The sequence below is a fragment of the Hypanus sabinus genome, chromosome 3, assembly GCF_030144855.1.
Source record: "Hypanus sabinus isolate sHypSab1 chromosome 3, sHypSab1.hap1, whole genome shotgun sequence".
NCBI lineage: Eukaryota > Metazoa > Chordata > Chondrichthyes > Myliobatiformes > Dasyatidae > Hypanus > Hypanus sabinus.
In genome coordinates this window covers 162,283,870-162,298,869 of record NC_082708.1, presented here as the reverse complement: position 1 = coordinate 162,298,869, position 15,000 = coordinate 162,283,870, and the positions used below count along the sequence as shown (strand labels likewise).

The 15,000-nt window shown below is 40.5% G+C and overlaps 1 protein-coding gene across 11 annotated transcripts in view; it reads left to right on the top strand.

The window, feature by feature from the left end:
* LOC132391847 (sodium/hydrogen exchanger 9B2-like) overlaps positions 1–15,000 on the top strand; it is a 204,951-nt gene that overhangs the window by 168,590 nt on the left and 21,361 nt on the right. For all 11 annotated transcript variants that reach the window (XM_059965538.1, XM_059965534.1, XM_059965535.1 and 8 more), the window contains 2 exons: positions 11,465–11,614; positions 13,050–13,158. In XM_059965538.1, the coding sequence (XP_059821521.1) occupies positions 11,465–11,614; positions 13,050–13,158 (259 nt within the window). The remainder of the gene's footprint in view (positions 1–11,464; positions 11,615–13,049; positions 13,159–15,000) is intronic.

Sequence of the window (15,000 nt, the reverse complement as noted above, 5' to 3'; positions counted from 1 at the left end):
ATAGGGGACAGTATAGCTAGGGGGGCAGATAGGCGATTCTGTGGATGCGGAGAAGAAAGTTGGATGGTAGATTGAAGGGAGGGTGAATAACCGGAAGTCATGCTACATATTGGTATCAACAACATAGCTAGAACCAAGGGAGGAGGTCCTGAAAACAGAATACAGGGAGTTAGGGTGGAAGCTGTAAAGCAGGATGTCAAGTAATCTTGGGCTTTCTGCCTGTGCCATGCGACAGAGGACAGGAATAGAATGAGGTGGCGTTTAAATCCCGGTTGAAGAATTGGAGCAAGAGGCAGGAATTCATATTTCTGGATAATTAGGACCTGTAGAAAAGGGATGGATTGCATTTGAATTCGAGGGGGGCCAATATTGTTGCAGGCAGTTTTACTAGAGGTGTTGGGAGTGGTTTAAACTAATACGGTGTTACGTATCCCGTAACTGGATAACTTACCAGCAAAGATAGAGAGGTCTGTTGAAGTCTGATGTCACTATTTTCAAACGTTTTTATTTATAAAGGGGCACAAAAGAAAGGTTAATACAAACATTCAGATAATGCACGTCACCAATTCTCAATCTAAAGCGCGGGTATAGCAATAATCATCATTAAGAAGTAATCTCGACTGTTGTCTAGGGGATAATATTTTGTCCGTTGGAAATATAAAAGTCATTCAGAAGTCTGCAGACCTTAGCCTTTCGGGGAATCGCTGGGTTTCATGTGTTTTAGAGGGATCGGTGAAAAACGAAAGAAAACTTGCCCGGGTCTTTATGAAGCCACTCCGTAAAATCAGGGGAACGTTGTTTCCCCATTGTTAGTTCGAAGTCCTTCTCGGTATTATCAGCCACCCGCTCCCCAGGCAAAGGAGTTAGGAGCGCACGTGGCATTGAGTGGATTCCAGCCACGGGAGCACTGAGCGAGGGTGTCCTTCTGGTGCGTTGCTGGGGTACTGCCTCCTGCAGTCCGCTTTTATCTTTACTTGCAGAGTTGTAGATGTCTGTCAAAGTAGGGTGATGCAATCTCCACCCCCACATTGCCCGAGGGTGTCCATATCCATGGTAGCTGTCACGTAGCAGGGACATGCACGTCACACAGGTGCCTCTAAGAACAATGGCCAAAACCGTTGCATTGTCTCTCACTTCCGAGACCCGAATTAATAGCGATCTTGCGATTCTCCGGAAGGAGGGGGCTGCTCCCGCTCCTTCGGCCCCTCAGAGCTGTGGTACATTTTTAACAACGGAAAGGGGGGTTGGAACCAGTATGATAGAGGTGAAGATGAACCAGTAGGTTTACAAGTAGATGATAGGTGTAACATGAATGTAAGGAAGGACAAGCCAATGATTGGGTACAAATACAGACAGAGCAAAGAGTTAAATTGTACACAGAGACAACATTCAAAAGAGCGAAGAATGTGAGACTGAGGTGCTGTACTTAAATGGCCGTAGCATTCAGAATAAGGTGCCTGAACTTGTGGCGCAATTAGAGATTGGTCAGTATGACGTTCATGGTCATCACTGAGTCATGGCTGAAAGAAGGCTGGAAATTAGGAGCTTAACATCAAAGGATATACTTTGTATCAAAAGGACAGGCAGGAAGGCATAGGCGGTGATTTGGCTTTGTTGGTAAGAGATGAAATGACATCTTTAGAAAGAGGTGACATAGAGTCAGAGACTGTTGAATCTTTGTTGGTAGAAGTTAGGAAATTGTAAGGGTGAAAAAATACATTATGGGAATCATATATAGACCTCCAAATAGTTGTCAAGTTGTGGGGTTGAGATTGCAAAGGGAGCTGGAAAAGGCATGTAATGAGGATAATGTTACAATTGTAGGGGACTTCAATATGCAAGGGATTGCAAGAGAGGGAATTTGTTGAATGCCTACAAGATGGCATTGTACAGCAGCTTGTGCTTGAGCCTACTGGGTGAAAGGTTCTCTTAGATTGTTGTGTTATAATCCAGATTTTATTAGGAAGCTTAAAGTAAAGAAACCCTTAGGAGGCAGTGATCATAATATAATTAAATCCCTACTACAATTTGAGATGGAGAAGCATAAGTCACATGTATCAGTATTGCAATGGAATAAAGGGAATTAGAGGCATGAGGGAGGAGCTTGCCCATGTGAAGTGGAGAAGGATACTGGCAGGGATGACAATAGAGTAGAGGTGGCTGAAATTTCTGGGAATAGTTCAGAAGGCACAGATCCCACAAAAGTAAGAAGTTCTTAGATGGCAGGGGTAGGCAGTTCTTAAGGGAAGTTAAGGACTGCATTAAAGCCAGGGAAAGGGCAAATAAGGGAGCAAAAGTGAGTGACAAGTTTAATGATTAGGAACCTTTTAAAATCCAACAAAAGGCAATTTAAAAAGATGTAAGAAGGGAAAAGATGAAATATGAGGGCAAACTAGCCAATAATATAAAGCAGGATACCAAAAAAAATTTTTTTTCAGTTATATAAAGGGTGGAGGTGAGAGTTGAAGTTGGACTATTAGAAAATGATGCTGTTGAGGTAATAATGGGGGACAAAGAAATGGCGGATGAACTTAATGAGTACTTTGCATCAGTCTTCACTGTGAAAGACACTAGAAGTGTGCCAGAGGTCTGTGAGTGTCGGTGAGCAGGAGTGAGTGCTATTGTTATTACAGAGGAAAAATGCTAGGCAAACTCAAAGATCTTAAGGTGTTAAGTCACCTGGACCAGATGGACTACATCCCAGAGTCCTGAGAGAGGTTGTTGAAGAGATAATGGATGCATTGGTCATGATCTTTCAAGAATCATTTGATTCTGGCATGGTCTTGGAGGATTGGGTAATTACAAATGTTACTCCACTCTTTAAAGGGAGGAAGGCAAAAGAAAGGAAATTATAGACCAGTTGGCCTAACCTCAATGGTTGGGAAAGTGCTAGAGTTTTTATTAAGGATGAAGTTTTGGGGTATGTGGAGACTAATGATAAAATAAGTCAAAATTAGCATGGTTTCTGTAAAGGGAAATCATTCCTGACAAAAATATTAGTGTTCTTCAAGGAAGTAACAAGCAGGGTGGACAAAGCAGAGGCAGTGGATGCCATTTACTGTAGATGCTTAACAGGTTAGAATTCTGTGGCATCACAGGAAAGGTACTGGCATGGATAGAGGAATGGCTGACAGGCAGGATGCAGTGAGTGGGAATAAAGGGGACCTTTTCTGGTTGGTTGCCAGTGACTAGTGGTATACCTCAGGGGTTAGTACTGGGACCCCTACTTTTCACATTTTTTGTCAGTGATTTAGATAATGGAATTGATGGCTTTGTGGCAAAGTTTGCGAATGATACAAAGATAGGTGGAGGGGTAGGTAGTGCTGAGGAAGCAATGTGATTGCAGGTAGACTTAGATAAAATGGAAAAATGAGCAGAAAAGTGGCAAATGAAATACAGTGTTGGCAAATGTACAATAATGCATTTTAGTAAAAGGAACAACAGTGCAGACTTTTATCTAAATGGGGAGAAAATTCAAACATCAGAAGTGCAGAAAGCCTTAGGCGTTCCTGTGCAAGACTCCCAGAAGATTAATTTACAGGTTGTGTCTGTGGTAAAGAAGGCAAATGCAATGTGGCATTTATTTCAAGGGGAATAGAATATAAAAGCAATGAGATAATGCTGAAACTTTATAAGACACTAGTCAGGCTGCACTTGGAGTCTTGTCGACTCTTTTAGGCCCCATATCTCAGAAAAGGTGTGTTATCACTGAAGAGACTCCAGAGAAGGTTCACAAGGATGATTCTGGGAATGAAAGGGTTAACATATGAGTAGTGTTTGGCAGCTTTGGGCCTGTACTCATTGGAATTTAGAAAAACGTGGGGTGGGGGGGGAATCTCATTGAAACCTACCAAATGTTGAAAGGATTAGATAAGGTGGTTGTAGAGAGGATGTTTTCTATGGTGAGGGTATCTAGAACTAGAGGGCACAACCTCAAAATTGAGGGGTGACTTTTTAGAACAGAGATAAGGAGGAATTTGCTTTAGCCAGAGGGTAGTGAATCTGTGGAATGTTCTACCACAGACAGCTGAGGAGGCCAAGTCCATGAGTATTTTTAAAGCAGAAGTTGATAGTTTCCTGATTGATCAGAGCATCAAAGGATATGGTGAGAAGGCAGGTGTATTGGAGTGGAATCCTGGATCGGCCATGGTGAATTGGTGGACCAGACTCAATGGGCTGAATGGCCTAATTCTACTCCCATGTCTTATGGTCTTATGGAAATGTTGACTATTTATTATTTTCCATAGATGCTGCCTGGTCTACTGAGTTCCTCCAACATTTTGAGTGTGTACCTTCTTCAAGACACTTTTTCATTGGGAGTGAATGTTTTGCAACAGCCCTCTGTTCGTTATTGATATGCTGGCCACTGAATGATCAGAAGCACATGAGACCTTGATATGTTCAAGCTCAAGTTCAAGTTTAATTATCATTCAACCATACATGAATATAGACAAACGAAACAGTGTTCCTCTGGGGCCAAGATGCAAAACACATTACCAACATCACATAGCACAAATAGCATATATGGTTAAGATTTCAGAAAAACATACATTCACAAAGAAGAATTATAATATAGTCCAAGTCCTTGAATGGCATGACTGTAGACTGTCCTGGTCCAGCTTGCTCTTTCACTGAGCAAACACTGGAGGGTAGCACCAAATAAACATAGAAGAGTAGCACTGAGTGAATGCTGGAGGGCATCACTGACAGGAGGGGCCAGCCCCTAGCCCTACACGATGCTGGTATGCCCTCAGAGGCTTCTACTCTCTCCCCTGGCCAGCTGCAACAGGCCACTGTGTCCAAGATGACCCTGCGGCCAAAGCCTAGTCCTTGTCACAGTAAAGACAACACAGTACTCCCGCAATTAGTCTCACCAATGAACAGTGTTGTGATATTCTATGTTAACAAAGTCCAATGGGGTCTTGTAATCCAATAAAAATGTGCAAGCTATTCACTCGCTCCATTTGTTGCATGGTACTCCACCTCAGCACAAGAATACGCAGCAAGTCCAGGCGACAACTCAACAATGATACAAAGTAAGTCCAGTTTCATGTAACACACACAAAATGCTGGAGGAGCTCAGCAGGCCTGGGATCATCTATGGAAAAAAGTACGTCGACATTTCAGGCTGAAAACCTTTGGCAGGACTGGAGAAAAAAAGCTGAGGAGAGGATTTGAAAAGTGGGGGAGGGGAGAGAGAAAAGCCCAACTGATAGGTGAAACTTGGAGGGGGAGGGATGAAGCAAAGAGCTAGGAAGTTGATTGGTGAAAGAGACTGAAGGCCATGGAAGAAAGTAAAAAAGTTGGGGGGGAGGAGCACCATAGGGAGGCAATGGGTGGACAAGGAGATAACATAGGAGAGGGACAAGGGGATGGGAAATGGTGAAGAGGAGAAGGCATTACTGGAAATTTGAGAAATTGATGTTCATGCCATCAGGTTGGAGGCTACCCAAATGGAATATAAGGTGTTGTTCCTCCAATCTAAGTGTGGCTTTATCCCGACAGTGGAGGAGGCCATCAATGGATATATCAGAATGGAAATGGGAAATGGAATTAAAATGGGTGGCCACTGGAAGATTCCACTTGTTCTGGCAGATGGAGCATAGCTGCTCAGCAAAGCGGCCTCCCAATTTACGTTGGGTCTCACAATCTATGTCAGGTGTCACCAATATACAAGAGGCCACATCAGGAGCACCAAACACAGTATATCATCCTAACAGACTCACAGGGGAAGTGTCGTCTCACCTGGAAGGACTGCTTGGGCCCCTGAATGGTAGTGAGGGAGGAGGTGTAGGGGCAGATGTAGCACTTGTTCCACTTACAAGGGTAAGTGCCAGGAGGGAAATCAGTGGAGAGGGACGAATGGACAAGGGAGTTGCATAGGGAATGTCAGAAAGCCGGATTGGGGGGGGGGGGGGGGGTAGATGTGTTTGGTGGTGGAAGTTTCAGAGAATTATGTTCTGGACGTGGAGGCTGGTGTGGTAGGTGAGGACATGAGGAACCCTGATAGCTTGGTGGGAGGATGGGGTAAGAGCAGACATGCATGAAATGGCAGAGATATGGTTGAGGGCAGCATTGATGGTGGAAGAAAGGAAGCCCCTTTCTTTGAAAAAGGAGGATATCTCCTTTGTTCTAGAATGAAAAGCCTCACCCTGAAAGCAGATGTGATGGAGGGGGAGGAATTGAGAGAAGGGATGTGGTGGAGAGGGAGAAATTGAGAGAAGGATGCAGCGGAGATGGAGGAATTGAGAAAAGTCCAGTTCCATTGCTATCAAGCAAGTCGTTGATGGATTAGTTCTGCAATACTTAATGTTCTTAGTATCCAGCAGTGACTTGTGATCACAAAAAAGACTTAGAATTCAAACAAATGCACCTTTGGACCCCAAGTGGCTACTACATCTGAGTGCGCCACCATTCTACCAGAAGGTGCAATGGATTATTAAACTGAGGATGACAGCAGGTGGATTTTCCTTTCACTCTGCCTGTACTTCGCTTATTTCAGATGATTCCATTGAGCAGAATTTGCTAGTTCAGCTCTGGGCTTCAATTGCTGTATCATATGGAAATGATGATTCAGAATTAGCCCAGAAGTGATCTGTTAATTCAAACCTGACATTAATAACAGGTAAAGTGCTTAAAGATTTGGATAGGAATGTGATGTAGGATTATTTGGATCAAAGAAACCATATCAGGTATAGCCAACTTACCTTTGAGATTGAGAGTGCATTTTGTGAAGATGTTCCAGGACAATGGATCGGGATTCAGAAGGTCACACACCATTTCCCTGTGTTTGGCCCATATATCTGAGGGTGCTCCTTAAAAGCTGCCAGACCATTTGCTTCAATGCCTTTTGTGATGCTCCAGATTCTGGTATTTGTTGTCGATTGTGTCTCCTGCTCTACCTTGAGATTCAGAAATTTTTCAATAATGTTTTCGAATGACTCCAACAACAGGTTATAACCTATTCAACTTGGGAGTAATCTGCTGCACTAAATTGAGTATTGAATGATAGCCTGTAGGCAAAAAGTGCTTATTAATGGATTTGGACACAGGCAGCAGTGATTGTTCATACCTTTTGGTACTGGGACACTTGTTATCTGCTATTTGTGTGCTCGGAAATTGATTAAGTTTGTAAATAAACTAAGATATAGATGAGAGTCAGGATTTTGAAAAATGTTCAACCATCAGGGACAGATCTAGATGAATTATGAGATTGATCTGAGATCTGGGAAGTGGCTTTTAACTTGGAAAAGTTGCAGGGTGAAAGGTGCATAAACACCTAAACTTCAGTGACAATAATGAAAGCCAATGATGAGAAGGATCTAATAGTATTCTTGCATCTTTGTGCAGTGACACATCAAGTTTGTTAAACAGCAGTTAAACCAAAAAGGCTAGAGGTGGTTTCACTGAAACACAACACCTTTGTTGTTGTTGTTCAATTTTAATTCCCAATGTAACATTTTATTTACATACCTATATTTTCCAACCTCAAACCTTAATTATATTATGTGTAAGAACTTACATCCATTGTTGAACGAAGGTGAACTTATTAAGACCAGGCTGTTTTTTGCCACAGTGAAGATCTTATCATTTTGTCAGAATCAGGTTTATTATCCATGGCATGTGTTGTGAAATTATTTTACTAATGAAATAGTTGTCCATCTTTTGCCTAACTGAGCTTTCTGAAGTAATTCTGTTATTATTCAAACTAGCGCTGACATCCATAATGAGCACATGAATGATCATTATATATATTATCATATATATACAACATAATAATAGGAATAAAACCTGTAGGATTTTTAACCACTACCTGAGCCTTGAAATGAGACTGCTGCCTTGAAATTACTATGACTAACATAGAGTCATAGAGTAATACAGCACAGTAACAGGTCCTTCTGCCCACCTGGTACATGAAGACCAAGATTCCCATCTAAGTTAGTCCCATTTGCCTAAGTTTGGCCCATACCTTTAAAAACCTTTCCTATCCTTTTAAATTTAGAACAACACACACAAAATGCTGAAAGAATTCAGCAAGACAGACAGCATTTTTGGAGAGGAATAAATAGTCATTGTTCCAGCCCAAAACCTGTCATCAGGACTAGACAGGAAGGGGGCAGAAGCTAAAATAAGAAGGTAGGGGGAGGGGAAGGAGTGCAAGCTAGCAGGTGATATGTGAGGGGGAAGATGGGTTGGTGGGGAAGAGGGGGATGAAGAAAGAAGCTTGGAGGTGATAGATGGAAGAGGTACAGGGCAGAAGAAAAGGTAATTGAATAGGAGAGTACAGTAGACCATGAAAGAAAGGGAAGGAGGAGGGGCAGTAGAAGGAAGGGATGGGTAAGTGAGGTGAAGAGAAAGGGAATAAAAAAGAGAGGGAAGGAGGGGGAGAAATTACCTGAAGGTGGAGAAATAGATGTTTGTGGCATTAGGTTGGAGGTTATCCAGATGGAATATGAGTGTATTGATTCTCCAACCTGAGTTTGGCCTTATCATTACAGTAGAGGAGGTAATGTGCAGACATATCAGAATGGGAATGCAAAGTCAAATTGTAATGGTTAGTCACTGGCAGATCCTATATTTGGTGGCAGATAGAGCGAAGCCACTCAACAGCAATCTCCTTATTCTGGCTTCTGCCCCTTCCTTTCCAGTCCTAATGAAGGATCTCACCCCAAAACATCAACTACTCCACTCAGTAGATGCTGTCTGACTTGCTGAGTTCCTCCAACATTTTGTGTGTGTGTTGTTCAAGATTTCCAACATCTGCAAAATCTATTGTGTTTACCTATTAAGTACTTCTAAATTATCTGCTGCAACCACTTCTCCTAGCAGTTCATACCATATACTGGCCACTCTGGGTGAAAAGGTTGCCCCTGAGGTTCTGTTTATTCTCTCCTTCTGCACTTATCCACTAGTTCTTGATTCACCAACCCTATCTATTTATGCTACCCATAATTTTATACATCTCTATAAATTCACTGTTCATTCTCCTATGCCCCAATAATAAAAATCCCATTCTCCTCAAACTCTCCCTACTTCAGTCCCTCAAGCACCAGCAACATCCTTGTAAATCTCCTTTGCACTCTCTCCAGCTTAATGGTATTTTTTTCTATAGCACAGTGACTAAAACTGAACACAATATTCCAAGTGCAGCCTCACCAATGTCCTGTACAACTGCAACATAACAGCACAACATAGCATCTCAACTCAGTGCCCTGTCTGATGAAGATCAGTGTGCTGACTGCCACCTTCACCACTCTGTCTATGTGCAATGTTTCTTTCAGGGCACATTGTACTTGTGCACCTAGGCCCTTATGTTCTAAAACACTCCCAGGGCTCTACCATTTTCTTTGAAAGCTGTACTATTATCTGTCCTGCAAAAATGCAATATCTTGTACTTATTTGAATTAAACCTCATTTGCCATTCCTTTGCCCACTAACCAAGCTGGTCAGAATCCCTCTGTTAATCCTGATAACTATATTCACCAAACGATAAACAACCACACCTATTTTAGTGTCATCTGCAAAGGTGGATGAAATGCCATTTGTTATTAATGTGGACCTGGAAACTTGTCTAGACTGTACAATTTATATTAGTATTCATGCCAACAGTAACTATCAGGAAGAAAATAATAGTATGCTTCAGATGATTAAATTTAATACAATGTCATTAATACTGAGAAGAATATTGTAATACATACGTTTAGATAGATAAACTGGATGAAAATACAGCTGTTATCTAGATTCATAATGCTATACAGCTCAGAAACAGATGTTTCAGCCCAATTCATCCAGTTTGAATAATATTGTTAAAAGTGTATAAAAAAAACACTCCAAAAGTGAAATCTGGTAGATGTTGAAAATCTGAAAAAAAAACAAAATGCTTTAAATATTTAACAGATGTTACAACATTTTTGTGAGAATAAAAAAGTTAATATCACTTTAATACTCCATCTTACTTATATAGGGATCTCGTTGACTTTGGCCTCCAACATTGTTCTAGCAAAGTTCAACATAAGTTTGTGAAGCAATGCCTCATCTTTTAATTTGCTGCCTTCAGCATTCAATGTAAAATTACTGAATATCATATAATTAACCTTTCCAGATTTACATCTCATATCCAACATGCTTTTCTTTCTTTTCTGTCTTCTGGTATTTCAGATTTAATTTGCCTTCCACGCCGCAACAAACATACCATTATCAACATCTTTGTGATAATATTATTTAACCTCTCTGGCTCTCCATACTGTCATGATATTTTATTTTTCCTCTTACTTTCTCCCTATTTCCACTACAATCTCAAACTTGCCTTATTTCTAACTTTTCCTATTTATGATGACAGGTCTTCAACCTGAAAGGTTATCCTTGTTTCTCACTCCATCAACAATGCCTGAACAAATGAGTATTTATAACATTTTTCATTTTTATTTTTAAAAAATCTAGTGGCTATTCTTGGTTTTCTTAAACAAAAATTACCATGATGTGGAAAGCAGTGAGGATCTTTGAGAAGGATATTAGATCATTAAGTAGCCCAGTGGAAATTATTCCAATCATATGAAATGTATCGGACAGAATATTAGAGACTATTGCAGTACTGGAAGTTAAATGTCTGAAGCACAGGAATCCATATTTCTGACTCCCACAACAGCCAGAGCAGCACACATTTGCAAATTGACTTTACCTAACAAAATATACACACATAAATGGCACCACTTCAGTTCTAGAGTATTTGTGTACAACTTTAGACAATGAAATATTTAAGGGTCCTACTTAAGTACAAAACACTCAAAAACTTATATAGATGTTCTATGGAGAGCAATCTGACAGGCTGTATCACTGTCTGGGGGTGAAGGGGCGCTACTGCACAGGACCAAAAGAAGCTGTGGAGTGTTGTAAATTTAGTTGGCTCCATCTTGCGTACTAGCCTACAAAGTACCCAGGACATCTTCAAGGAGCGGTGTTTCAGGAAGGCAGAGTCCATTATTAAGGACCCCCAGCACCCAGGGCATGCCCTTTTCTCACTGTTACCATCAGGTAGAAGGTACAGAAATCTGAAGGCACACACTCAGTGATTCAGGAACAGCTTCTCCCCTTCTGCCATCTGATTCCAAAATGGACATTGAATCCGTGAACACTACCTCACTTTGTTAATATATATTACTTCAGTTTTTGAACAATTTTAAACTATTCAGTATACATGTATTCAAATTATTTATTTATTATTGTTTTTCTTCTATATTACATATTGCATTGAACTGCTTCTGCTGTTAACAATTTTCATGACACATGCCAGTGATAATAAACCTGATTTTGATTCTAACAGCAAGAATATAACCTAAACAATACAATTTTAGTTTCAACACAATGTTTTATTTACTGTTTTCCATAGAAACAATATGTGCATTCTTGTTTACTCATGCTGTAAGACAAAAGCAAGAATTTGATTGAACTTTATCTTTCTTTGTAGGAAGATCTTGTGATGAAGCGTTCCTACCTCCTTCTGGGTTTGGCTGTGTTTGCTATTTTTGCTACAGGCCTCTTCGGTTTCCCTGGTTCTGGAGGACTCTGCACCATTGTCATGGCTTTTCTTGCTGGAGTTGGATGGGTTGATGGCAAGGTAGTGTAACAAGAGATGAATTTAATGTAATGGAAGCAGATGGTTTGATTAGTTGCATAATTTCCAAATGAAGAATTAACAAGTGGGCTTTGCATCTGACATAATTATTGTTTGTTTACTGAAAACTTACAGTTGCTGTGAAGTATGCTTAATATGTAATGACTGCATTTGTTTAAAAATTACAACAAATTACTCAAATAACATACATTGTCCCATTGGTGGGACCAGAACACTTCATTATTGTAGATCTAACTTCAAAATGGAATCTTTCATTATACATTAATGTAAATTTGGAGAACTGGGAGAATACTGTGTAACCCTCAGGCTCGGCCAGCATGTGTTTGTCTAGGGGAAGACAGCTTCTGGCCCGCCAAACTGAGAAATCTCATTTGTGTGGATGCTGCGTGATGTGTTGCCCAGTTACAAATCCGCACCACAAAATATTAGACATATGCAATTCACTGATTAAACTTTATAAATCTTAATCTGAATATAGGGTTAATAAAGAAAATAAAAAGAAAAAGGGTCCATTTTAAGAGAAAAGTCAAAAGTGCACATTGGAGCTCACAAATATGGCCATGCATCAACCATCAACTTCCTCCAAGCGTTGCTGACCTTGAGACCCTCACTCCCAGTCCACTGGTGGTCTACCAGTTTTCTCCAGACGCATCTTCCTTCTTTGCTGACCAAAGACCGCGAAAATCTCTCTTCCACAAGAAACAACAACAGCATTCCAAACCCCGTTATCTCTAGTCATAACCCAAACATTGCTGTTACAGAGAAGCCATTACATTAGCAGTGAAACATTACAGAGAGGCCTTACATTAGCAATGCAACCTTACAGCGCACTACAATTATTGCTGATGTTGGAAATCCAGTGCAAGACAAACATTTCTTTAGCATCCTGAGGAGGTAGAGGCATTGGTAAACTTTTTTGGCCATGGCATCTACATGGTTGGATCCGGACAGGCTATTGGTGATGTTCAGTCCTAGGTACTTAAAGTTCTCAACCCTCCCAACCACAACATTATTGATATACACAGGAACATGTACACCACCACCCCTCTCCTTCCTGAAGCTCTTCTGTTTTGCTGACATTGAGGGAAACGTTGTTGTCATGACATCAAGTCACAAAGTTCTCTACCTCCCTCCTGTACACTGACTCATTGTTATTTGAAATATGGCCCACTATGGTGGTATCACCTGCAAACTTGTAGATGGAGTTGAAAGCAAAATCTCACCACACAGTAGTGTACAGGGAGTAGAGAAAGGGGCTGAAGAGTCCTATGGGGCACCAGTGCTGATGATGATTGTAGTGGAAGTGTTAAAATCTCTGTTACGACTTCTGTTGTTTGATGTGATATTTAAAGGTGACTCAATGCCTTTTTGCTCCTGCAAATTTACAAGTGTTTGAAACTGCTTGCCTTTGCCTTAGGGGGGAGCTGAAGCTATCACTGCCCATGCCTGGGCCATTTTTCAACCATTACTCTTCGGATTGATTGGTGCAGAAATATCGATTACTTCTCTAAACCCATATACAGTTGGTAAGAAAATTAAATATTAAGAATGGTGATTGAAATCTCATTTACTTAATTGTTTTATAATTTAATTACACACACTTTTACTGCTGTGCTTTACTACTGTATATTCAGGTTTAATATTACTGGAAATGAAAGTTTCTGCTCGGATTAAATGTGGGGAATTAGGTTATATTTTCATTTGTGGTTCTGGTAGTTTCATGACACAGGCATGCACCAGAATTAAAATTGGGTCAATTTTGGAAGGGCAGTATGAGCTTGTATATATTTTGCACCTAGACTATTCTGTATATAACTAATGTGCTGTAGGTGGAGTGAGTGCCCTTGCTATCCCCCATCCACTATCCCTGGGTGTACTCTACTGGCCATTATTGTAAAGGCAGTAGATGCTTCATCCATAAAGGAAGAACTAAGTCAGTTTGTCCAGAAGAAAGATGGCAGTGTCAGCTCGGAGGTCTTGGAACCAGTGGCTGTAGAATGCTATGCATGGAATATGAATTATATCATTTCGTGTCATTGGCAATGAAGGAATATAGATTTCCATTCTTGAGACATTATTGCAGTAATGGATGATCTTGTTGTGATATGATCTTTGATTTTTTCTTATTTCTTTATTATTTTTGTTTTCTTCTTTCAACTGTGCACATGCTGTTTGAGAACTTGCTTTGGCAAATGAATAGTTAACATAGTTTCTTGTCTGACAGTAGGAAAACTGACTTTTTTCAGGCAATGAAAAAGAGTGAACATGCTGAAGCTGCTACGAGGATATTTGATGGCAGGCTTTTATAAGGAGCATCATCTCCAGATGACCAAAACAATTTCCACCCACAAATGAATCAAACTTCAAGTTTAGGCAGTGTTAAATGCTAAATGTTTCTGAAATATTCAAACTTCAAAGGGAACCTAAAAGTTACAAAATATTTTTAAACATCTTTGTTTACTTAACAAGCCAATAGAAAACTTCTATTAGAAAGAATTACTTGAGCCTTTCCAAATGTTCACTTAGACAGGTACAGAATTCTCCAACAAGACCATAAGATATTGAAGCAGAATTAGGCTATTTGGCTCATTGACTCTGCTGCACATTTCATTGTTTCCTTTCCTTTCAGCCGCAATCTCCTGCCTTCTCCCTGTATCCCTTCATGTTCTGACCAATCAACAATCTATCAACCTCTGCCTTAAATATACGTAAAGACTTGGCCTCCACAGCTGCCTGTGGCAAAGAATTCCACAGATTCACCACACTCTGGCTAAAGAGTTGTTCAAGAAGTATAAAGCTTTAGGCCAGGTTTTCTCACCCACCAAAGGGTTGTTTACCATCAGAGTGCTGATTGCTTTCCAGCAGTGAATCAGTGCTTGTAGCTGGATTTCTGCAATTGCACCCAGGCAAATGGACATCCCAGATTTGTTGTTGGTTACAGAGGAAAATTATGGCAAGTCAACTCATTACCTGGCAAAATCTGGACCAATACCATATGGCTATCAGGCCACAGTTTGTCAAATATAACTGTTTCAAGTTGATAGTCTGGGTTTGTTGCATTTTGACATGTGCCTTTCCTATTGTTACTAGTATTTAAATAATTGAAATTCTATTTCTTTTCTCCTATTTACATAAGACCATAAGATATAGGAGCAGAATTGGGCCATTCAGCCCATTGAGTCTGCTCCACCATTCCATCATGGCTGATCTATACATCATAAATTAAAAAAATAAAAAGGGAAAGTAAGGTAGTGCAAAAAAAAACCGAGAGACGAGTCCAGATATTTGGAATGTACGGTCCAGAGCCGGGACAGGATCCGTTCAGCAGTCTTATCACAGTTGGAAAGAAGCTGTTCCCAAATCTGGCT